The 26,625-nt window shown below is 46.1% G+C and overlaps 1 protein-coding gene across 2 annotated transcripts in view; it reads right to left on the minus strand.

Annotated features, from left to right (window-relative positions):
• Positions 1-26,625, minus strand: part of RLIG1 (RNA 5'-phosphate and 3'-OH ligase 1) — a 164,048-nt gene that overhangs the window by 29,855 nt on the left and 107,568 nt on the right. The window contains exons 3-5 of one of the 2 annotated variants that reach the window (XM_063930501.1): positions 23,746-23,841; positions 23,469-23,585; positions 8,435-8,632 (exon numbers count right to left, since the gene is read on the minus strand). In XM_063930501.1, coding sequence (XP_063786571.1) covers positions 8,435-8,632; positions 23,469-23,585; positions 23,746-23,841 — 411 coding nt within the window. The remainder of the gene's footprint in view (positions 1-8,434; positions 8,633-23,468; positions 23,586-23,745; positions 23,842-26,625) is intronic. The other variant, XM_063930502.1, reaches the window with a different exon arrangement.

Consider the following 26,625-nt stretch of genomic DNA (forward strand, 5'->3'; position numbering starts at 1 on the left):
GCTCCTCTTTACCTTTCGCTTTGCCTTGCCAGCGAAATGAGCGAAATTTTAAACCCTTGGACTTAGGGTTGTAGGTAGCCGGAAATCTGACCTTCTTCGATTCAGCCTCTGACTCTAGGATATCCGATAAAGGTTTTCCAAATAATATATTACCCACGAAAGGCAATGCTTCCAATTCCTTCTTGGACTCCGCATCTGCCTTCCAGGCCCGTAGCCAGACTGCTCTGCGAGCGACTACTGCCAGGGCTGAAGCTTTAGAAGCAACAGTGCCTACATCAATGGCTGCTTCTTCTAAATACTGGGCAGATTGTCTTAAACGGCAAAGACGATCCTCTTGCTCCCTAGTAGGAGAGGGGATGTCATTCTCTAGTTCCTCTATCCATTCGCCCATTGCCTTTGCTACCCAGGCCGAAGCCATAGCAGGTCTTACCACTGCACCCACAAGAGAAAAAATATTTTTCAATAGGCTCTCTACCCTCCTGTCTGTGACATCATTCAAAGAGGTAGATGACAGTGGCAAAGCAGATTTGTGCACGAGTCGCAGAACATGTGCATCTACTTTTGGAGGAACTTCTCTCTTCGAACAATCTCCAGCAGGAAATGGATAATAAGAATCCCATCTCCTAGGAATCTTATACTTTTTACCGGGCGCTGCCCAAGACTCATCCATCATTTCCGTCAACTCCTCTGACGCTGGAAATTCAGCTTTCACTGACTTTGTTCGTTTGAATACAGGTGCCTTTGCTTTTAACACTATCTTGGCTGGTTCTTCCAGAGAAAGCACAGCCTTTACTGCATTAATGAGTTCAGCTACATCATCTGAACTAAAGCTCTGCGACTGATCATCATACGGAGTTGAATCTATTGTTTCCGCATCATCATCCGATGTATCCTCTTGTGTAGTCTGCCATACAGACGTATCTGTCTTAGTCTTACCTACCCCTTGGTTGCTTGTAGAGGCTACTGGAACCAAACCATAGGAAGGGAGCTGCATGTATGGGTTCATAGTGTAACCTAACCCTTGAGGGGGTGCTACTGGAGCTAACCTGTCCGCTATTGAAGACAGAGTCTTTGCGAACATATTCCATGGTGGCTCTACTGGAGGTTGAACTAACTCCTGTTTTTTACTTCGCTGAAAAGCGAAACAGTTTGCACACAAACCCTCATAAGTGACCAATTGAATCATATCAATTACCCCTGACTTACAAGATAAGCATGTTAGGGCTGTAGGAGTGCTTGACAAATTCTCCTCATCACTTTTGCCGCTCACAGACATTTTTTCTGATATTGACTACACAATTTTGTGACTGAACCACACCCTATAATCAGTATATAGAGGTGAAATCAATCTGACCACAGTGCACCTGATTTGAGGGTCAGAACAGGACTGACATTACACAGAAAAGTCAGCACACATACTAGCAGTCAGTCACATGTTAAAGCATTAGACATTGTCATATGAGAATACAACCTCCATAATAACTTATACATAAGTAGGAAAATTGTTCTTCTGTTTAACTGGTTCTTTTTCAACATAACATGCAGAAAACACAGTAATATACAGGTCTCATATGCAATAGGTACTAAAAATTAACAGTGCACACTAAGAAGTAGAAGGAATTTTTAGTACTGTATACCCTGCCTCCAGAGAGCGGGATACAGGGAGACTCACCACACTTCCATATCCAAGCAAAGACGCTCGTAAGACGCCGAGTGGATTCAGAAGCTACTGGTGTACACTGCCGCTCTTGGTAACTGATAACGGACACGGATGCTAACCAACGGACACGGACGCTGAGAGACTCCACGTGCATGCAGACACTAAAGGCCTGCGACTCGGTCTGAGCGGGTTTATATCCAGTGTACACAACCGCAGCGTCTAAGCTGCGACTGAGTACCCTCGTGGTAGCGTCTGAGCCGGAAGTGAGGTCATTCAGTTCATGAAACGAGAGACACGCGGGAACTGGCCATGAACTCGGAGGAGGGACGGCCAGGAGAGCGTCTGAAACCCCCTGTTGACTTAAACTCCCAGGATCGCGGCCTCACCTAGTCCTGGCGCCTATGATCCCCAGAGCTTAGCGCTGTCACACTCTAGATGTTTGGGGCATCAACACACTGTTTGCAGTCTCCACCAAATCAGTGTAGCTGTGTCCTGACCCCTCTAGTAAGAGGAAGCCCATAGACTCACCGTCTCCCCATGCTCCGGACACAGCCTGGTAACGTCTGCTGGACCTGCTAGAACATCAGACACAGACGCCCGTCGAGACAGCACTGTACCGCGAAGGTAAGCGTTGTTGCGACCCGGTGGGGAGTTGTTGGAGCGACTCTTTCTAATATGCGTTTAAGACGCTGTTAAGAGAAGTCGCTCAAAAACCAAAACAGTAAGTCTATAAAAATTTAAAGTAATGAAACTTGAGGCTGCTTTCACAGCAGCCCTGTGACCATGCGGCTCCTGCCGCACCAAGCAAAAAACGGATCTGACTGAGTCAGTGGGCGGGACTATATAGTGAAGGCCCCAATGCATCCTGGGAGGCCAGAAAGCTCGTGACCGTGTTGGTGCCATTTTTGCTGTCGCTCGACAATATCCCAATGTTATCCTGTGGATAATCCTGTGGACCCAGCCAGTGAAAGTACGTGCACGGAGGCCATCTGTGTGTAGTTTGTACGTGCCATGTGTACTGCAATATTTTCGACTTCGACACCCTCCTGAACTGTGGCACACTTTGAGTCTGAGACATCTGTATCCTGTTAAGCTGATTTCTCAAGAGTCCGACATGTGTGCGGATTATATTGAAGGCGCTACATGCCTATCCCCCTTAGTCATAGTTCTGTCACCCTGTAACAATTGTTGAAACGTCACAGAGGTTTGGGCTAAACTCTGAACAGAATGAGGGAAAGTATGTTTTAAAGGAACATGACATCTCAAACACAAACCATACTGCACAAAATCTTAGGATAACAGTTTTTACACGCAACCAGGGTAGGAGCCGCAGTCTCCTCTCTTCTTTGCAGCAAACAGTGTGTTAATACACAGGAAAGCCAGGAAATGTATTGCGACACCCATTCACAGATACCAGTAAAGGGCCGTACTGACAGGGAGGTTTCCCCAGAGATATGTGCTGAGCGGCCTAGTAGAGACGGCTCAGCAGACATCTCTCCCCCGCTGTGCTTCTCAGTGGTTTGTAAACACTTTTGCAGGTGTCTGGTGTGACTGTGTTAAGGTGTGGATCTGTGAAAGTGAGTAGCGATCACTGGAGCAATAGAGTCAACAGCAGAAGTAAGTGAGGCATTGTATAAGAAAATGGCATGTTCAGGGCTGGAGAGGAAGACAATAGGGGAAATAAGTGAATCGAGCAGGTAGGATCAGGATACAGTGTCGATATCCTCAATGTTATGCTTAATGTTGGTTACCTTGGGAGGCAGAGAAGGAGTGAGGGATAAGTTATAATAGAGAAGGTGATGGTCATAGAGGGGGAATGGGGAACTGCTGTAAATAATAAATATCAAAAAGGAGACTGAAGACCAGATTGAGTGAGTATTCTAGTCACCTAAGATGATGGAAGGAAGATCTGAAGAGAAAAAAACAAAATTGAAAAACCAGCAAGCAATGTTGTCAAGGAATTTGTAGGTAAGAACATGGTGACTCTAAATGACAGCTACTCAAAGGTTAATAGGTTGGAAGAGATGCAGTATCTGGCATGAACTTCGAAAAATAATAATAGTGACGGTTGTTAGAGTAGGAGTTGATAGGAGTAACTAAAGTATAGAAGGACCCCAAATACAATACCATCTGTATGGTGGTGGTATTTGTTCACTGCTGATACTTTTGTATGGTTGCCAATGTTTATACAGAATTAGTTGGTAAGTCGGGTTGGTATTGGGAGACCAGCATTTGAGATCCCGGAGGTCACAATACCAACCCCGCGATCCTGGTCTCCAGAATGCTGGCAGGGGGGGATGCAAGCACAGCGAAGTCACTTTCGGGCTCGCTGCAGGTTCTGTTCCCACTGTATGGGTGTCGTGGAATAGACCCTGTTAGTCGGCATTCCGACTGTCGAGCTGTCCAGCACTTGGGATTCCAGCATCGGTATAGTGACCAGCAGGATCACATGACTACTTCACGGTAAGTCATTTAAAAAAATGCCACCACAACAATAAACTTTTTATTTTTTGCTATTTATGTTCATTTTTGCAAAAAAAAAAAATATAAACTAAACATATAGGGGATTGTTTGAGAAAGGAGCTTGGATACTTTGAAATTTACCTCCAAAAGTGCAAGCTCCTCCCTCTCTAACAAATCAATCGAAACCAAAAATATAGTACAAGATGGCAATGAAAGAACAATTCTAATAACAACACTGAAAGAAAACAAACATTAACTAGAACAAAGAGCGTAAAGGGAAGGTGTCCTGTCACTATCTCCCATTCTAATCTACCTAAGAACGGTTGACTAGAATTTGAGAAACGCAGCACTCTACGTGCATGCATAATAGGAAAGCATGCACCAAAGACCAACTAGCTACCTTGGACAGCTCTGCAGTGGAGGCTCTGTGCTGACCAAGATGCATCCACTGATTGGTAGAATGTGCTCTCATATTTTCAGGGATAGGTTTACCTACCAGTGTCCCCCCATGTGAATTGTTGAAGCAAACTACCGCCCAATGGTCTGTTTAAATGCTGGCCAACCTCTCATGTTCAAAGTGCAAAGAACAAAGAGAAAATTAGTCCTGCAAAAAAATTGCTCACCCTATGGACATAGGTCCAAAATGTCCTTAAACATACAGCTTTATAACATTGGGCTTATCCTAATCAAAGGCAAGGATTACAATGTCCTTATTTAGATGGGATTTTGGGACCAGTTTGGGCTAAAAGGTTTAGTTCTGAGCACAACTCTCTCCTAATGGAAGGAGTAGAACAGAGTCCCCAGTACCAAAACTCTTCTAATACCCCTTTTCCACTGACTTGAAAATCCCAGGATATTGCATGTGAACCCAGGATTTTTGTTAGTGAAAACGCTCAACCCAAGTCCAGTGATCCGGGAAGCCAACCCTCCTAGAGAGCAGGGTTTTTTTTTTTTTTTGTTTGTTTTTTTAACAGGAAGGACTTACGTAAGGCTCAGTGGAAATGTGTTACATGGGTCATCTAACCCGGGACCTGTTTCCAGCACAGGGAGACCCACATTCCGGAAGCACCCTCAAAGCACCCGTGTGCAGTGTGAACCCTTCAAGAACCCTATTGGAATCCAAATCTGCTCTCCAGAATAGAAGCCAAATGGACCTTCTGGTGGCCACAGTGGAAGTCGACACTTTATAGATATTAGGAGGCTAGAATCAATTGCCGCCTCCCAAGGAAATGCACTGTCTTCCCAAATCAGGTCCACCTTTGATAGCAAATTAGACCTGTTAGTGCCCTTACAGAGACCCTATTCTAGGGAGTCAGCCCAGCAACCCAGAGCTTTAGTGACCCAAGTCGAAGATAGAGCTGAACGAACTGCTGCCCAATCATCAGTGTAGAGAATCTTTAGAAAGTTCTCTAAAATTTCTGTCAGTGAGGTCTTTAAGGAAGGCCGTATTAAGAATAGATGAGGCAGGAACCTTGGACTGCACACCCTAATTCCAAACATAGGAGATGCTATCATGCTGAGACTTGTAGTTCCACACAGACAAAAGATGCACACGCCATAGCACTAAGTACTGCTAATATGAATAATTATAATTAACTCTATAAAACTGAAGTGCTTAGCATAATTTTTTGCCAAAAATATGGGTCTACCTTGTATGACCAGGTGGACTCATCTGGTGATTCTTTAACACCAAGGTTAAAGTCCAGGGCATGGGACCCCCCCAAGTCAGCACAGCCCAACCGCCACATGGCATTACACTAGTGTAATTCAAGTGTGTTCAAGTGTTAATAAGTGTGCAATTGTTAAGAGGTGTTACATAAGAAGCAGAAGCCATGTGTTAAGAGTGTTACATTTTCGTGAGAAGTTATACATTTAAATGTTAAAAGGTGTTACATAGTTACAAAAATAATTAGGTGGTAAAGAAAAGTACTAGATTAAAAGTATTACAATGTGATGCCCCAAAGCAGCCAGGCCACACCAACCTAGGGGGCCCAAATGCATCCCTAAAACTGACAAATATTATAAATTTATTCAGGACTTACCATCATAGGCAAGGTGGTAGCCCTTACAAGCCTAGCAATATGAGCATCCACAGGGGGTGAAGTTCCCCATTTAGCCTCATCAGTCGATGGTAGAGGATAAAAGCTCAAAATGTGCCGAGATTAGAAGATTTATTAGGGAGCAGCCAAGCCTCAGCTAGGAGGTCCTCCAATTGTGAAGAAGGGACTATTGCAGCATTTGGCTATTTATTCTTAAACAGTGCCACCTCCTGTGGAGAGGTCTTATCAGAATCAGTAGGAAGTAGAACAGACTTGACTGCTTTAACTAAAGCGTCAACATCTACCAGACACTGAGCATCCTCTGGGATAGAGAAGGTCTCCACTTCAAAGATAACAGATAAGGCCCCTCATGTTCAGAAGACTCAGAGTCATCCCGAGTGATGTGGAGTAGAGCTATCCCATCAAACAGCTTTATTCTCGGACTGGTGTTGCAGCATGTGTTGTAATGAGGTGGATACATGCAAGACGCCCTGAACTGACTAAGAGGCCTTGGACCCAAGCAGGTTCAGCTACTATTGTTTGTGCTGGTAGAGAATGACCTCCAGTAACGGGCTGTAAATAAGCTGCTGCCAATGTATATCTAATTGGAGCATAGCCTGTGATAGAGTAGATGCCCATGCCAGTTTAGAAGGACGGGCGCGGCAGAAGAGCTGTCGTGTCGTGTATCTGCAAAGCAATCCTCACAAAGACCCTCTTTCTTTATCTTTGTAGATACACTATATGGACAAAATTATTTGGACACCTGACCATTACACCAACAGGTATGTTGAAGCATTAAGATTGCACTTTACTGGAGATAAGGGGCCAAGCCCAAACTCTGAAAACAGCCCCATACCATTATCCCTCCACCAAACTTCACAGTTGGCATCAATCAATGTTCTCTCGGCATCCACCAATTCCCATACTCTCCCATCTTACTGTCAGAGGAGCATGATTAGTCAGTCCACAGAACATGATTCCATTGCTCCACAGTCCGGCGTTGGTGTGCTTTACACAACTCCATCATACACATGGCATTGGACTTTGTGATGTGAGGCTTGCATGCAGCTGCTCGGCCATGGAAACCCATTCCTTTAGTTCCTGTTGCACAGGTTTTGTGCTTATAGTACATTAATGCCAGTGGAAGTTTGGAACTCTTCAGCTATGGAATCAGCAGAGCATGGTCAACTTTTACACACCATGCGCCTTAGCAGATGTTGACCCCTCTTATTACATCATGAATCATCCAGTTCCTGCCTCAGTTTGTGCCCAATTAACCAAGGCGGTTGGGGATTCTCTGCAAAGCTGCCACATGGTCCTCTGCCCATACTTTCATCAGGTTCTACTAATTTGACACCTATTGCCTCATCAGGTGCGAATTTTGGTTGTAGTGTGTTAGAAGCAGCACAGGAACATTCCCTCCATTGAGGAGACAGCTTTAGGACATCCCACAGTATTCTCATTATAGTGTCCGCCCATGGCTGACTAAAGAAATGTGGATCTTTGTCCATACCTGTTAAAATCCTTTTATCTGAATACATAGGGGACACTGGCCGCCCACACGGATGCTCCGGCTTGCATTACTTCTTGTTTGCTTCTACCTACTCCCTCAGATGTAGTGTGTGTTAGTTTCCCCCTCCTCTACGTCTCACTGTCCTTGGGCTTGTTATCAAACATGGCCAATCAGTGCTCAGGGGGAGGGAGTCTGTGCTGCTGGGAAAGAAAAATTAACCATTTGGTCATTTAGTGATCTCATCCCAGTGTCCTTCATGGCTTCAGAGAAAAATCCAGAGAAAAAGGCAAGGACAAAAATACCTTTTTTTCATCCGAAAAAATGAAATGTCTGGAATCTGAATCCTCAATGCCCTTAATCTCTAGTGTTTGAAGGACGGCATGGACCAAATCTGCTTCTTGTCAACTCACACTCCTCTAGGAAGGAAAAGCCAGACCATTTTAGAATCTGGAAAACCCTTGTCAGCAGATACTCATGTCTCTAGACAAAAAGAGAATACCTGGATCCAACCGGCTCATGCGCTGTAGATAAGCAACTTGAAATGTTCAGGTAGAGAGGGTCCCTGATGTCGCATGTCACAATAGCCTGGGCTAAAGTTCAGGTTGACACTGACATCCCAGTTTGTGTTCCCACACAAGGCATCCAGACAGGTTACAAAACAATTTGGGAGTGTCATCTGGATGCAGGACAACTCTTCTGCCACAATGATTTATGAACTACTTATAAATCAAAAGTAAGAAAATTTGATCGTATACTTACCATAAGGGTTTCCATTAATATTGGTACCAATGAGTTCCAGAGTTTGTTCAAGAAGTTCACACAAATACCCAAGGTAGATTAACAAGGCTCCAGGATCTTCTGGATGGCGTTTTAGTATTATTCCTACACCTAATTCATAGTTTACAGCACTTGAATGCCAGCAATACTGTTTATTGCCATTTTCCACAGGCACCCAACCTAAAAAAAAAAAAATTATAATAATAATTATTATAAGAAAATACTAAAGGTCACTTAAATAACACCAACAAAATAAGATTTTAAACCTACCGGTAAATCTTTTTCTCCTAGTTCGTAGAGGATGCTGGGGACTCCGTAAGGACCATGGGGGTATAGACGGGCTCCGCAGGAGACATGGGCACTACAAAGAACTTTAGAATGGGTGTGCACTGGCTCCTCCCTCTATGCCCCTCCTCCAGACCTCAGTTAGAGAAACTGTGCCCAGAGGAGATGGACAATACGAGGAAAGGATTTTGTTAATCTAAGGGCAAGATTCATACCAGCCCACACCATCCACACCGTATAACCTGGACTATACGCAGCCAGTTAACAGTATGAACAAAAACAGTATCAGCGAAGGACTGATCTCAACTGTAACATAACCCTTATGTAAGCAACAACTATATAAAAGCCTTGCAGATTTTGTCCGCACCGGGACGGGCGCCCAGCATCCTCTACGGACTAGGAGAAAAAGATTTACCGGTAGGTTTAAAATCTTATTTTCTCTTATGTCCTAGAGGATGCTGGGGACTCCGTAAGGACCATGGGGTTTATACCAAAGCTCCAGACCGGGCGGGAGAGTGCGGACGACTCTGCAGCACCGACTGAGCAAACGCAAGGTCCTCATCAGCCAGGGTATCAAACTTATAAAACTTTGCAAAAGTGTTTGATCCTGACCAGGTAGCTGCTCGGCAAAGCTGTAAAGCCGGGATGCCTCGGGCAGCCGCCCAAGAAGAGCCCACCTTCCTAGTGGAATGTGCCTTTACCGAATTTGCTAACGGCAATCCTGCCGTAGAATGAGCCTGCTGAATCGTGTTACAGATCCAGCGAGCAATAGTCTGCTTCGAAGCAGGAGCGCCAACTTTGCTGGCTGCATACAGGACAAACAGTGCTTCTGTTTTCCTAACCCAAGCCGTCCTGGCTAAAGAGATTTTTTTAAGGCCCTGACTACATCCAGGGACTTTGAATCTTCCAAGTCACCCGTAGCCACAGGCACCACAATAGGTTGGTTCATATGAAATGAAGAAACCACCTTAGGCAAAAATTGAGGACGAGTCCTCAACTCTGCTCTATCCACATGGAAAGTCAAATAGGGGCTCTTGTGAGACAAGGCCGCCAATTCGGACACCCGCCTAGCAGATGCCAAGGCCAACAACATGACCACCTTCCAAGTGAGAAATTTCAATTCAACTGTTTGAAGAGGTTCCAACCAGTGAGACTTCAGGAACCGTAACACCACGTTAAGGTCCCAAGGTGCCACTGGGGGCACAAAAGGAGGTTGGATGTGCAGCACTCCCTTTACAAAAGTCTGGACTTCTGGGAGAGAAGCCAATTCTTTCTGAAAGAAAATAGACAGGGCCGAAATCTGTACTTTAATGGAGCCTAATTTTAGGCCCATATCCACTCCTGTCTGTAGAAAGTGGCGAAAACGGCCCAGATGGAAATCTTCCGCAGGAGCATTCTTGGCTTCACACCAAGAAACATACTTCCTTCAGATACGGTGATAATGTTTTGCCGTCACCTCCTTCCTAGCCTTTATCAGAGTAGGGATGACTTCCTCCGGAATACCTTTCCCAGCTAGGATTCGGTGTTCAACCGCCATGCCGTCAAACGTAACCGCGGTAAGTCTTGGAACACGCAGGGCCCCTGTTGTAACAGGTCCTCCCTGGGAGGAAGAGGCCATGGATCTTCTGTGAGCATCTCCTGAAGATATGAATACCAGGCCCTTCGAGGCCAATCTGGAACAATGAGTATTGTTTTCACTCGTTTTTGTCTTATGATTCTCAATATTTCTGAGATGAGAGGAAGAGGGGGGAACACATAGAACGACTGAAACACCCAAGGTGTCACCAGAGCGTCCACCGCTACTGCCTGAGGGTCTCCTGACCTGGCACAATACCTCTGAAGCTTCTTGTTGAGGTGTGACGCCATCATGTCTATGTGAGGAATTCCCCACCGACTTGTTATCTCTGTAAAAACTTCTTGATGAAGTCCCCACTCTCCTGGATGGAGATAGTGTCTGCTGAGGAAGTCTGCTTCCCAGTTGTCCACTCCCGGAATGAAGAGCGCTGACAGAGCGCTTACGTGATTTTCCACCCAGCGAAGAATCCTGGTGGCTTCCGTCATTGCCACTCTGCTCCTTGTTCCGCCTTGGCGGTTTACATGAGCCACGGCTGCGACGTTGTCCGATTGAATCAGAATCGGTAGGTCGCGAAGAAGATTCTCCGCTTGTTGAAGGCCGTTGTATATGGCCCTCAATTCCAGTACGTTGATGTGTAGACAAGCCTCCTGGCTTGACCATAGCCCCTGAAAATTTCTTCCTTGTGTGACTACTCCCCATCCTCGGAGACTCGCGTCCGTGGTCACCAGAACCCAGTCTTGAATGCCGAACCTGCGACCGTCCAGAAGGTGAGCACTTTGCAGCCACCACAGGTGAGATACCCTGGCCCTGGGGGACAGGCTTATCTTCTGATGTATTAGTACACTTGTCCAGGAGGTCCCACTGAAACGTCCTTGCATGAAACCTGCCGAAGGGGATGGCCTCTTAGGCTGCCACCGTTTCCCCCAGAACTCGAGTGCATTGATAAACAGACACTCTTTTTGGTTTTAGCAAGTCTCTGACCATGTTCTGGAGGTCCTGGGCTTTTTCCATCGGGAGAAAAACCCTCTTCTGTTCCATGTCCAGAATCATGCCTAGGAATGATAGTCGTATCGTTGGAATCAATTGTGACTTTGGCAGATTGAGAATCCAAACGTGTTGTTGTAGCACTCTCAGGGAGAGCGAGAGGCTCTTATGCAATTGATCTTTCGATCTTGCTTTTATCAGGAGATCGTCCAAGTATAGGATAATTGTGACTCCCTGCCTGTGCAGGAGCACCATCATCTCAGTCATTACCTTGGTGAAAATCCTCGGGGCCGTAGAAAGCCCAAACGGCAACGTCTGAAACTGGTAATGACAGTCCTGCACAGCGAATCTCAGGTACGCCTGATGAGGAGGATATATAGGGACTTGAAGGTATGCATCCTTTATGTCGAGTGACACCATAAAATCCCCCCCTTCCAGACTGGAGATCACAGCCCGGAGCGATTCCATCTTGAATTTGAACTTTTTTCAAGTACCGGTTTAGGATTTTAGATTTAAAATGGGTCTGACTGAGCCATCCGGCTTCGGGACCACGAACAGGGTCGAATAGAACCCTTTCCCCGTTGGACCAGGGGAACCTTGACAATCACTTGCTGTTGATACAGCTTTTGAATTGCAGCTAACACTACTTCCCTCTCTGGGGAAGAAGCTGGCAAGGCCGACCTGAAAAGTCGGCGAGGGGGCACCTCTTCGAATTCCAGTTTGTAGCCTTGAGATACAATATCCATCGCCCAAGGATCCACGTCTGACAGAACCCAGACCTGGCTGAAGAGTTGAAGACGTGCCCCCACCGGTGCGGACTCCCTCAGTGGAGCCCCAGCGTCATGCGGTGGATTTAGTAGAAGCCGGGGAGGACTTCTGCTCCTGGGAACTAGCCGGAGCAGGTGCTCTCTTTCCTCTACCCTTCCCTCTGGCGAGGAAAGATGAGCCCCGACCTCTTCTGGACTTATGCGACTTTTCTGTGGGGGAACAAAAGGCAAAAAGGTAGATTTACCCACGGTAGCTGTGGCAACCAGGTCCGCGAGACCTTCCCCAAATAAAACTTCACCTTTGTATGGCAAAACCTCCATATGCTTCTTCGAGTCGGCATCACCCGTCCATTGGCGGGTCCACAGGGCTCGCCTAGCAGCAATCGCCATGGCGTTATCTCTTGAACCCAGCAGCCCAACGTCTCTTTGAGCGTCCCTCATATATAAGACTGCGTCTTTAATGTGGCTAAATGAAGTGGAGGAAGGTCGCACAAGTCTTCTGTTATTTTGAAATAACCCCCTTAGGTATTTTCTGTTTTATTCATATAAATAGTCTTTATTGGGGGGTGCTACCACAGGCAAGGTAAGATAATATGTATACAGGAAGAAAACAAGATTGCCATATAGTGGTGCACGTTATTACTCATAATAAAATTTAACTTTTAATTCATATTATGAAAAAGAACATTGCGAAATATAGGATAAAATAAAGAAGTGAAAGAATAGAAAAATAAGAATTTACTTACCGATAATTCTATTTCTCATAGTCCGTAGTGGATGCTGGGAACTCCGAAAGGACCATGGGGAATAGCGGCTCCGCAGGAGACTGGGCACAAAAGTAAAAGCTTTAGGACTACCTGGTGTGCACTGGCTCCTCCCCCCATGACCCTCCTCCAAGCCTCAGTTAGGATACTGTGCCCGGACGAGCGTACACAATAAGGAAGGATTTTGAATCCCGGGTAAGACTCATACCAGCCACACCAATCACACCGTACAACTTGTGATCTGAACCCAGCTAACAGCATAACAGAGGAGCCTCTGAAAAGATGGCTCACAACAATAATAACCCGATTTTTGTAACTATGTACAAGTATTGCAGACAATCCGCACTTGGGATGGGCGCCCAGCATCCACTACGGACTATGAGAAATAGAATTATCGGTAAGTAAATTCTTATTTTCTCTGACGTCCTAGTGGATGCTGGGAACTCCGAAAGGACCATGGGGATTATACCAAAGCTCCCAAACGGGCGGGAGAGTGCGGATGACTCTGCAGCACCGAATGAGAGAACTCCAGGTCCTCCTCAGCCAGGGTATCAAATTTGTAGAATTTAGCAAACGTGTTTGCCCCTGACCAAGTAGCTGCTCGGCAAAGTTGTAAAGCCGAGACCCCTCGGGCAGCCGCCCAAGATGAGCCCACTTTCCTTGTGGAATGGGCTTTTACAGATTTTGGCTGTGGCAGGCCTGCCACAGAATGTGCAAGCTGAATTGTACTACAAATCCAACGAGCAATAGTCTGCTTAGAAGCAGGAGCACCCAGCTTGTTGGGTGCATACAGGATAAACAGCGAGTCAGATTTTCTGACTCCAGCCGTCCTGGAAACATATATTTTCAGGGCCCTGACTACGTCCAGCAACTTGGAATCCTCCAAGTCCCTAGTAGCCGCAGGTACCACAATAGGCTGGTTTAAGTGAATTCTGAGACACGCCTGGCTGAAGCCAGGGCTAACAGCATTACCACTTTCCATGTGAGATATTTTAAGTCCACAGTGGTGAGTGGTTCAAACCAATGTGATTTTAGGAACCCCAAAACTACATTGAGATCCCAAGGTGCCACTGGAGGCACAAAAGGAGGCTGTATATGCAGTACCCCCTTGACAAACGTCTGAACTTCAGGAACTGAAGCTAGTTCTTTCTGGAAGAAAATCGACAGAGCCGAAATTTGAACCTTAATGGACCCTAATTTTAGGCCCATAGACAGTCCTGTTTGCAGGAAATGCAGGAAACGACCCAGTTGAAATTCCTCTGTAGGGGCCTTCCTGGCCTCACACCACGCAACATATTTACGCCAAATACGGTGATAATGTTGCACAGTTACATCCTTCCTGGCTTTGATCAGGGTAGGGATGACTTCATCCGGAATGCCTTTTTCCTTCAGGATCCGGCGTTCAACCGCCATGCCGTCAAACGCAGCCGCGGTAAGTCTTGGAACAGACCTGCTGGAGCAGGTCCTTTCTTAGAGGTAGAGGCCACGGGTCCTCCGTGAGCATCTCTTGAAGTTCCGGGTACCAAGTCCTTCTTGGCCAATCCGGAGCCACGAGTATAGTTCTTACTCCTCTCCTTCTTATGATTCTCAGTACCTTGGGTATGAGAGGCAGAGGAGGGAACACATACACTGACTGGTACACCCACGGTGTTACCAGAGCATCCACAGCTATTGCCTGAGGGTCCCTTGACCTGGCGCAATATCTGTCTAGTTTTTTGTTGAGGCGGGACGCCATCATGTCCACCTTTGGTTTTTCCCAACGGTTCACAATCATGTGGAAGACTTCTGGGTGAAGTCCCCACTCCCCCGGGTGGAGGTCGTGTCTGCTGAGGAAGTCTGCTTCCCAGTTGTCCACTCCCGGAATGAACACTGCTGACAGTGCTATCACATGATTTTCCGCCCAGCGAAGAATCCTTGCAACTTCCGTCATTGCCCTCCTGCTTCTTGTGCCGCCCTGTCTGTTTACGTGGGCGACTGCCGTGATGTTGTCCGACTGGATCAACACCGGCTGACCCTGAAGCAGAGGCCTTGCTTGACTTAGGGCATTGTAAATGGCCCTTAGTTCCAGGATATTTATGTGAAATGACGTTTCCATGCTTGACCACAAGCCCTGGAAATTTCTTCCCTGTGTGACTGCTCCCCAGCCTCTCAGGCTGGCATCCGTGGTCACCAGGACCCAGTCCTGAATGCCGAATCTGCGGCCCTCTAGAAGATGAGCACTCTGCAACCACCACAGGAGAGACACCCTTGTCCTTGGAGACAGGGTTATCCGCTGATGCATCTGAAGATGCGATCCGGACCATTTGTCCAGCAGATCCCACTGAAAAGTTCTTGCGTGGAATCTGCCGAATGGAATCGCTTCGTAAGAAGCCACCATTTTTCCCAGGACCCTTGTGCATTGATGCACTGACACTTGGCCTGGTTTTAGGAGGTTCCTGACTAGCTCGGATAACTCCCTGGCTTTCTCCTCCGGGAGAAACACCTTTTTCTGGACTGTGTCCAGAATCATCCCTAGGAACAGCAGACGTGTCGTCGGAATCAGCTGCGATTTTGGAATATTTAGAATCCACCCGTGCTGTCGTAGTACTACTTGAGATAGTGCTACTCCGACCTCTAACTGTTCCCTGGACCTTGCCCTTATCAGGAGATCGTCCAAGTAAGGGATAATTAAGACGCCTTTTCTTCGAAGAAGAATCATCATTTTGGCCATTACCTTGGTAAAGACCCGTGGTGCCGTGGACAATCCAAACGGCAGCGTCTGAAACTGATAATGACAGTTCTGTACCACAAACCTGAGGTACCCTTGGCGAGAAGGGCAAATTGGGACATGGAGGTAAGCATCCTTGATGTCCAGAGACACCATATAGTCCCCTTCTTCCAGGTTCGCTATCACTGCTCTGAGTGACTCCATCTTGAATTTGAACCTTTGTATGTAAGTGTTCAAGGATTTCAGATTTAAAATAGGTCTCACCGAGCCGTCCGGCTTCGGTACCACAAACAGCGTGGAATAATACCCCTTTCTCTGTTGTAGGAGGGGTACCTTGATTATCACCTGCTGGGAATACAGCTTGTGAATGGCTTCCAATACCGCCTCCCTGTCGGAGGGAGACGTTGGTAAAGCAGACTTCAGGAACCGGCGAGGGGGAGACGTCTCGAATTCCAATTTGTACCCCTGAGATACTACCTGCAGGATCCAGGGGTCCACTTGCGAGTGAGCCCACTGCGCGCTGAAATTCTTGAGACGAGCCCCCACCGTGCCTGAGTCCGCTTGTAAGGCCCCAGCGTCATGCTGAGGACTTGGCAGAAGCGGGGGAGGGCTTCTGTTCCTGGGAAGAGGCTGCCTGCTGCAGTCTTTTTCCCCTTCCTCTGCCCCGGGGCAGATATGAGTGGCCTTTAGCCCGCTTGCCCTTATGGGGACGAAAGGACTGAGCCTGAAAAGACGGTGTCTTTTTCTGCTGAGAGGTGACCTGGGGTAAAAAGGTGGATTTCCCAGCCGTTGCCGTGGCCACCAGGTCCGATAGACCGACCCCAAATAACTCCTCCCCTTTATACGGCAATACTTCCATATGCCGTTTGGAATCCGCATCACCTGACCACTGTCGCGTCCATAACCCTCTTCTGGCAGAAATGGACAGCGCACTTACTCTTGATGCCAGAGTGCAAATATCCCTCTGTGCATCTCGCATATATAGAAATGCATCCTTTAAATGCTCTATAGTCAATAATATACTGTCCCTGTCCAGGGTATCAATATTTTCAGTCAGGGAATCCGACCAAGCCACCCCAGCACTGCACATCCAGGCTGAGGCGATTGCTGGTCGCAGTATAATACCAGTATGTGTGTATATACTTTTAAGGATATTTTCCAGCTTCCTATCAGCTGGTTCCTTGAGGGCGGCCGTATCAGGAGACGGTAACGCCACTTGTTTTGATAAGCGTGTGAGCGCCTTATCTACCCTAGGGGGTGTTTCCCAACGCGCCCTAACCTCTGGCGGGAAAGGGTATAATGCCAATAATTTTTTAGAAATTAGCAGTTTTTTATCGGGGGAAACCCACGCTTCATCACACACCTCATTTAATTCATCTGATTCAGGAAAAACTACGGGTAGTTTTTTTCACACCCCACATAATACCCTTTTTTGTGGTACTTGTAGTATCAGAAATGTTCAAAACCTCCTTCATTGCCGTGATCATGTAACGTGTGGCCCTACTGGAAAATACGTTTGTTTCCTCACCGTCGACACTGGAGTCAGTGTCCGTGTCTGGGTCTGTGTCGACCATCTGAGGTAACGGGCGCTTTAGAGCCCCCGACGGTGTTTGAGACGCCTGTACAGGTAATAACTGATTTGCCGGCTGTCTCATGTCGTCAACAGTCTTTTGTAAAGTGCTGACGCCATCACGTAATTCCTTCCATAAGACCATCCAGTCAGGTGTCGACTCCCTAGGGGGTGACATCACTATTACAGGCAATTGCTCCGCCTCCATACCATTTTCCTCCTCATACATGTCGACACAACGTACCGACACAGCACACACACACAGGGAATGCTCTGATAGAGGACAGGACCCCACTAGCCCTTTGGGGAGACAGAGGGAGAGTTTGCCAGCACACACCAGAGCGCTATATATATATATATATACACAGGGATAACCTTATATAAGTGTTTTTCCCTTATATAGCTGCTGTATTGATTTATCTGCCAAATTAGTGCCCCCCCTCTCTTGTTTTACCCTGTTTCTGTAGTGCAGGACTGCAGGGGAGAGTCAGGGAGCTTCCCTCCAACGGAGCTGTGAGGGAAAATGGCGCCAGTGTGCTGAGGAGATAGGCTCCGCCCCCTTCTCGGCGGCCTTTCTCCCGCTTTTTTAAGGAAAAACTGGCAGGGGTTAAATGCATCCATATAGCTCAGGAGCTATATGTGATGTATTTTTTTGCCATCTAAGGTATTTTTATTGCGTCTCAGGGCGCCCCACCCCAGCGCCCTGCACCCTCAGTGACCGGAGTGTGAAGTGTGCTGAGAGCAATGGCGCACAGCTGCGGTGCTGTGCGCTACCTTATTGAAGACAGGACGTCTTCTGCCGCCGATTTCCCGGACCTCTTCTGTCTTCTGGCTCTGTAAGGGGGCCGGCGGCGCGGCTCTGGGACCCATCCATGGCTGGGCCTGTGATCGTCCCTCTGGAGCTAATGTCCAGTAGCCTAAGAAGCCCAATCCACTCTGCACGCAGGTGAGTTCGCTTCTTCTCCCCTTAGTCCCTCGGTGCAGTGAACCTGTTGCCAGCAGGATTCACTGAAAATAAAAAACCTATACTTAAACTTTTTCACTAAGCAGCTCAGGAGAGCCACCTAGTGTGCACCCTTCTCGTTCGGGCACAAAAATCTAACTGAGGCTTGGAGGAGGGTCATGGGGGGAGGGGCCAGTGCACACCAGGTAGTCCTAAAGCTTTTACTTTTGTGCCCAGTCTCCTGCGGAGCCGCTATTCCCCATGGTCCTTTCGGAGTTCCCAGCATCCACTAGGACGTCAGAGAAAAGTGTTTAAAATATGTGACTTCCCACACACAGGGCGTCCGCAAGCTATAGTTCTGTATGCCTATTATAGTATGTGTGTGTATATCCTTGTATTTTCTTGTGCTTTGTAATAAATATTATTCAATTATCAGCAATTGTTTGTGTCTTGTTCTTTGTTCCCTTATTAGTACATATCCTAGGGTTCCACAGAGATTTGTATATTGATTTTTATTTCCAGTATAGCCACTATAAGGTATATGTTACAAGGTATAACTATATTTGATCCCTATACTGAAGAATCATCACGAGGCTCCCTAAGAGACCAATTTTATCATAAAGATCCCCAAAACAATCAGTCTCAATAATTATATGACAGCAGATCTGGGTGACCACATTCACCTCGTATTATGTATCCTTCCTGGAGGATTAAGCTTTGGTATAATCAAATATGATAAATGTTATGAAAAAGGTGTATATTCTTTCACCCCAAAGACAGTCACCAATGATTTCAATAATTTATATATGTATAGTATGACTCATTAGGGCTGGTGTGTTCCAATGGGATGAACAGTCTTTGCTTGACTATATTCTTAAGATAAATACTACCCAGCTAAATACAGTTCGTATTTCACAGATATCCTGCTGCATAAAAGGAATCATTGTGAGTCATTTTGTCGTGTCACCAGTTAGAAAAATATATAATGCAGTGCTGAAATTCTATTAAATATTATTGCACCATATATGTGTCCTTTATTAATAGCACGATTATACAGTCTGGCTGTGGCTCATATATTACTATTATTATAATTACTTCGATATCATGGCTTATAAATGGTGTTATACCACATTTAAATCCTCTATCATGGTGCAATAATATTTAATAGAAATTTTATTACTAAGCACAAGAAAATACAAGGATATACACATACTATAATAGGCATACAGAACTATAGCTTGCGGACGCACTGTGTGTGGGAAGTCACATATTTTAAACACTTTCTATTCTTTCACTTCTTTATTTTATCCTATATTTTGCAATGTTCTTTTTAATAATATGAATTAAAAGTTAAATTTTATTATGAGTAATAACGTGCACCACTATATGGCAATCTTGTTTTCTTTAATGTGGCCTAAAGTCAATAAAATGGTATCCCTGTCTAGGGTATCAAGGTCAGCTGACAAGGTATCTGTCCCAGCTGCAACTGCACTACACACCCATGCCGATGCTATTGCCGGTCTGAGCAAAGCAGCTGTATGCGCATAAATAGACTTTAAAGTAGTTTCCTGTCTGCGATCAGCAGGATCCTTGAGGGCTGCCGTGTCCGGAGACGGTAGCGCCACCTTCTTGGACAGGCGTGTTAAAGCCTTGTCCACCCTGGGTGAGGATTCCCAACGTACCCTGACCTGTGCAGGGAAAGGATACGCCATAAGAATCCTTTTGGGAATCTGCAGTTTTTTATCAGGAGTTTCCCAAGCTTTTTCAAATAACTCGTTAAGCTCATGGGATGGGGGAAAGGTTACCTCAAGGTTTCTTTTCCTTATACATGCGCACCCTCGTGTCAGGGACCGAGGGGTCATCTGTGATATGCAAAACATCTTTTATTGCAATAATTATATAATGAATACTTTTGGCCACCCTTGGGTGTAACCTCGCATCATCGTAGTCGACACTGGAGTCAGAATCCATGTTGGTATCAGTGTCTGCAATTTGGGATAGGGGACGTTTTTGAGACCCAGAAGGGCCCTGTGATTGGCTCTCTGCTTTTTCCCTGGACTCCGCTTTGTCCAGTCTCTTATGTAATAAGGTCAAATTTGCATTTAAAACATTCCACATGTCCATCCATTCATGAGTCGGCGTTGCCGACGGAGACACCACAATCATCTGCTCCACCTCTTCCTTAGCTGAGCCTTCCGCATCAGACATGCCGACACACTCGTACCGACACCCCCACACAGGGATATAGTTATAAGGAGACAGTTCCCCAATAAGGCCCTTTGGAGAGACAGAGAGAGTGTATGCCAGCACACACCCAGCGCCAAATGACACTGGAAATTAAACTCCCAGATAATAGGGCTTTTATATTAATTACTGTGTTAATACACTCACTGCGCCTTACAAGTGCCCCCCCTCCTCTTTTCAGCCCTGTGTCACCGTGTTCAGCAGGGGAGAGACCGGGGAGCCAGCTTCTCTGCAGATCTCTGTGGAGAAAATGGCGCTGGCTAGTGCTGAGGGACCAAGCTCCGCCCTCCAGCGGCGGGCTTCGGTCCCGCTCAAAGTATCTCAAAACTGGCGGGGGATTCAAAGAAATACTGCCTCTGCAGTGTCCAACCTAATAATGCCAGATATAGAGGTTTTATTGCTGCCCAGGGCGCCCCCCCTGCGCCCTGCACCCATCAGTGCCCGCTAGTGTGTGTAGTGTGTGGGAGCAATGGCGCGCAGCGTTACCGCTGCGCGCTTACCTTAGTGAAGATCTGAAGTCTTCTGCCGCCTTGAAGTCTTATTTTCTTCTTATACTCACCCGGCTTCTATCTTCCGGCTCTGCGAGGACGACGGCGGCGCGGCTCTGGGACGAACAGCAAGGGGAGACCTGCGTTCCGACTCCCTCTGGAGCTAATGGTGTCCAGTAGCCCAAAGAAGCAGAGCCTATCACTTAAGTAGGTCTGCTTCTCTCTCCTCAGTCCCACGATGCAGGGAGCCTGTTGCCAGCAGTGCTCCCTGAAAATAAAAACCTAACAAAATTCTTTATCAGAGAAACTCAGGAGAGCTCCCCTGTAATGCACCCAATCTCCTTTGGGAACAGGATCTAACTGAGGTCTGGAGGAGGGGCATAGAGGGAGGAGCCAGTGCACACCCATTCTAAAGTTCTTTGTAGTGCCCATGTCTCCTGCGGAGCCCGTCTATACCCCCATGGTCCTTACGGAGTCCCCAGCATCCTCTAGGACGTAAGAGAAATATTTCTCAGAATGGACCAGCCACTTATCCCTGGGCAAGTGCTCAATAGGACAACACAGTATAAACATGATCGCCGCAATGTGCCAGTAAGGAATGGCAGATTTTAGCCAGGAACATCACTACTTTTTCATCAGACCCCATAGAGGTTTGCAGGAATAGTATCAATGCTGAAGGTACCATAATAAGCAAATATTTTAAAGTCGATCATAACTGTGATGTTTGGCTGAACATCGCCAATTGAATCAGCCAGTCAGACAATTGCCCTAATTCAGAGTTGTAAACAAGTCCAGATCTTGCTATTTTTCTGTGCTGCTTATGTGTCCAAGCCTAGCAACACAGAGCAACTACTGGGTATTTACATCTCAACTTGGAACTGTGTGTTTGCAAGTAGATTAGGTGTTAAAGGCATGTTGTAGGCTTCACTGAGGTATGCAAATGCAGAGATCCATCTCATTTCAAAAACAAAAAGGGGGAAATGGCGCTTATCTTTTTTTCAACCTCAAAAATCTATGGGGGTAATTCAGACCTGATCGCTAGGGTACGTTTTTTCAAATCCCGGCGATGAGGTAGCTGCCGCCTACAGGGGGAGGGTATTAGATGTGTGTAGGTGTGCGAATGCTTATGTTGGAGAGCTGTACAAACAGCAGTTTGTGCAGTCTCTGCACCGCCCAGGACTTAATCACCCGCTGCGATGATCGGGGCCGGAGCTGACGTCAGGAATCCTCCCACAAAACGCCTGGTCACTCCTGCATTTTTCCGGACACTCCCTAGAAACGGTCAGTTGCCGCCCACAAACGCCCTCTTCCTGTCAATCTTCGTGCGTTCGCCGATGCGATCGGATTTTTTGCACCATCCCGTCGCTGACCAGCGCTCCCCATCGCTGCGGGCATTGTGGTGCATACACATGCACAGTTCAGACCTGATCGCCCGCTGTGCGAAAACGCACAGCAACGATCAGGTCTGAATTAGCCCCTATGTTACTATGTAAAACCAAATCCAGATCCAAAACAAAAACATGGGGGTCAGCGCACATCTCTAATGCAGATGCAGATTGGGCAAGTGATTACAGAGATCACAAACTCAACAAGTGGCTACTTTTAAATTTTGAACAGTCCAATCTCATGGTCCATTGAAAAGCAAATGTCAGTAACTTCATCATCAACAGAAACCAAATACATTTCAGCAGCCTATGAGAGTCAAGAAGTTGTTTGGTTAGGTCAGCTACTACAGGATCTTGAGGAGTCAGTAGCTCCACAGACAATATTGTAAGAGCACAATCATGGATGTATAAAGCTTGCAAACAATGAAAAGATAATCACTAGAACCAAACATGTTGATGTGAAGCACAATTACCTTTGCGAACTAGGAGAACAAGATGTAATTCTGTTTACATTCTGTGAGACTGAAAATATGATACCAGACATTTTGACAAAACCAATCCGGAGGCCATTGTTTGGGGAAATTAGAACGGGACTGGTTTGAGAAGCAGTTTTAGGGTGGGGTGTTATTGATACTGTAGCCACTGTTCTCAACTGCGTTCACTGTATATTTAGATGTTCTCAATGTTCAGCTGCTGATAAAGTTAGATAAAAAAACAGAAGGCAGGTAGGGGGTGTTCTTATCCTGACTCTTCATTTCCTTCATGTTGAAAGCAGCATGTTTGAGTTCCTGTTTTGTTCTACTTCTGCCTGCTCCTGTTTAGCATATCTGCTAACAGAAATAGTTTCTTATTTTTTTACTAGAGAGTATGTTGTATTGAGCAATGATAAAACTTTGTGAAGAAATTCACTCTCATTCCATGATGTAGGAAAATAAAACATTTTAGATAAAAAAGCAATGTGTAAAATCAAGGGCACTGGACAATCCGGTAACTAATCTGGTCTCCCTGGATAGTGTGTCAGAGCACACAGCTAGGGGAATGCTGCTGGGAGATTGGATATGATAGGGTAAGTATGAATGTGTGGATGTAAAGTATGTATTATTTGTTGCAGGCATTATGTTGGAGGGAAATGTCCATAGATATACTAATGTTTCCATGACATATCCCCTCTCTCTAAAACTGTAAATCGGTATGCATTCATATTTTGTAACAGGTAGTCAATCGTCTTACAGTAATATTTAATATTAGCATTCTAAGATTTCTCATCACACACTCTACTAACAGTCATTTCTCCTGCATGTACCTGGTATGTGCCCATTTTCATCAGGATATGGTTTCCCATTGGACTGTTTCACACCTTTTGCTGGAATCCAAAATTCAGGGACAGATTTGAAGTCATCATCAACATTCCAAATAAAATCTAAAAACACCAAATAATAATGAAAAAAAGTTATTAAATCATCCTCATTTTGCACTCAATTCCATAAACAATAACGAGCTTTCATAATTGAAATAAAACCAATGTGTTTCTACTTCTAGCTCAAATGTTATGGAATTTAAACAGCAGCAAGTGTACGAACCTTTGATACTTCCTTTTGAGAAAACATGCCTTTTAAACCTCTTTTCTGCCTGTTTAGTTGGTTTCCTATCATATCGTGCCCACAGGTATGGGACACCTGTGAGGAAATGAAAGAAAAAAAAAAATGGGGAAAAGATATACAAAATGAAACCAAAACAGCATCAAATCTTCTAGGTACACTTATCCATCATACAATACCATCAGGGAGGCGTCTGATTGACTACAAATTTATTCAACCCCAAAACTACTGCCACTGTCATTAAGAACTATCTTCAGCGTAAAGAAGATAGCGCTATGTTTTGGGTAAGAATCTTGCTGTGGGATGAACCCCTGACCAACTAGGCATACATCAGAGTGTATTGCATTGCAGTGCAAAATACTGTGGTTACCCTTTTGATTCTTGGTACCAGTCACTCTGTGCAAGTCACCTACGCAGGATTCAGCAAATGAGCCCCAAACTATCACACTTCCTACTCACATAGGTTAACTGAATTTAAGAAGCTTTTTTTGGAATGGTGAGAAAAGCAGCAATTACCAAATACAATGGGTCATGAGATGTCAGGCATATTTGTTTCTGTAAATTTATTTTTGTTGTTCATTTAACACTAATGAGGAGCAGATAACAGCTAAAACAAACAAACAAACAAAAAAAATAAGATTTTACTTACCGATAAATCTATTTCTCGTAGTCCGTAGTGGATGCTGGGACTCCGTAAGGACCATGGGGATAGCGGCTCCGCAGGAGACAGGGCACAAAATAAAAGCTTGAGATATCAGGTGGTGTGCACTGGCTCCTCCCCCTATGACCCTCCTCCAAGCCAGTTAGGATACTGTGCCCGGACGAGCGTACATAATAAGGAAGGATATTGAATCCCGGGTAAGACTCATACCAGCCACACCAATCACACCGTACAACTCGTGATCTGAACCCAGTTAACAGTATGATAAATTTAAAGGAGCCTCTGAAAAGATGGCTCAACAATAATAACCCGAATTTTTTGTAACAATAACTATATACAAGTATTGCAGACAATCCGCACTAGGGATGGGCGCCCAGCATCCACTACGGACTACGAGAAATAGATTTATCGGTAAGTAAAATCTTATTTTCTCTAACGTCCTAAGTGGATGCTGGGACTCCGTAAGGACCATGGGGATTATACCAAAGCTCCCAAACGGGCGGGAGAGTGCGGATGACTCTGCAGCACCGAATGAGAGAACTCCAGGTCCTCCTCAGCCAGGGTATCAAATTTGTAAAATTTAGCAAACGTGTTTGCCCCTGACCAAGTAGCTGCTCGGCAAAGTTGTAAAGCCGAGACCCCTCGGGCAGCCGCCCAAGATGAGCCCACTTTCCTTGTGGAATGGGCTTTTACTGATTTTGGCTGTGGCAATCCTGCCACGGAATGTGCAAGCTGAATTGTACTACAAATCCAACGAGCAATCGTCTGCTTTGAAGCAGGAGCACCCAGCTTGTTGGGTGCATACAGGATAAACAGCGAGTCAGTTTTCCTGACTCCAGCCGTCCTGGAAACATATATTTTCAAGGCCCTGACAACGTCCAGCAACTTAGAGTCCTCTAAGTCCCTAGTAGCCGCAGGTACCACAATAGGTTGGTTCATGTGAAATGCAGAAACCACCTTAGGTAGAAATTGACGAGTCCTCAATTCCGCCCTGTCAGAATGAAAATTTAGGTAAGGGCTTTTACATGATAAAGCCGCCAATTCTGACACACGCCTAGCTGAAGCCAAGGCCAACAGCATCGACACCTTCCACGTGAGATATTTTAAATCTACCGTAGACAATGGTTCAAACCAGTGTGATTTTAGAAATCTCAACACAACATTGAGATCCCAAGGTGCCACTGGAGGCACAAAAGGAGGCTGTATGTGCAGCACCCCTTTCACAAATGTCTGAACTTCAGGTACTGAAGCCAGTTCTTTCTGGAAGAATATCGACAGGGCCGAAATTTGAACCTTAATGGACCCTAATTTTAGGCCCATAGACAGTCCTGTTTGCAGGAAATGCAAGAAACGACCCAGTTGAAATTCCTGTGTAGGGGCCTTCTTGGCCTCACACCACGCAACATATTTACGCCAAATGCGGTGATAATGTTTTGCGGTTACTTCCTTTCTGGCTTTTACCAGAGTAGGGATGACTTCTTCTGGAATACCCTTGTCCTTCAGGATCCGGCGTTCAACCGCCATGCCGTCAAACGCAGCCGCGGTAAGTCTTGGAACAGACAAGGCCCCTGCAGTAGCAGGTCCTGTCTTAGAGGTAGAGGCCACGGTTCGTCCGTGAGCATCTCTTGAAGTTCCGGGTACCAAGACCTTCTTGGCCAATCCGGAACCACGAGTATAGTTCTTACTCCTCTCCTTCTTATGATTCTCAATACTTTCGGTATGAGGGGCAGAGGAGGGAATACATACACTGACTGGTACACCCACGGCGTTACCAGAGCGTCCACTGCTATTGCCTGAGGGTCCCTTGACCTGGCGCAATATCTGTCCAGTTTTTTGTTTAGACATGACGCCATCATGTCCACCTTTGGTCTTTCCCAACGGTTTACAATTTGGTGGAAGACTTCTGGGTGAAGTCCCCACTCTCCCGGGTGAAGGTCATGTCTGCTGAGGAAGTCTGCTTCCCAGTTGTCCACTCCCGGAATGAACACTGCTGACAGTGCTATCACATGATTTTCCGCCCAGCGAAGAATCCTTGCAGTTTCTGCCATTGCCCTCCTGCTTCTCGTGCCGCCCTGTCTGTTTATGTGGGCGACTGACGTGATGTTGTCCGACTGGATCAACACCGCCTGACCCTGAAGCAGAGGTTTTGCTTGAATTAAGGCATTGTAAATGGCCCTTAGTTCTAGAATGTTTATATGAAG

This window comes from Pseudophryne corroboree, chromosome 6 (assembly GCF_028390025.1).
Source record: "Pseudophryne corroboree isolate aPseCor3 chromosome 6, aPseCor3.hap2, whole genome shotgun sequence".
NCBI lineage: Eukaryota > Metazoa > Chordata > Amphibia > Anura > Myobatrachidae > Pseudophryne > Pseudophryne corroboree.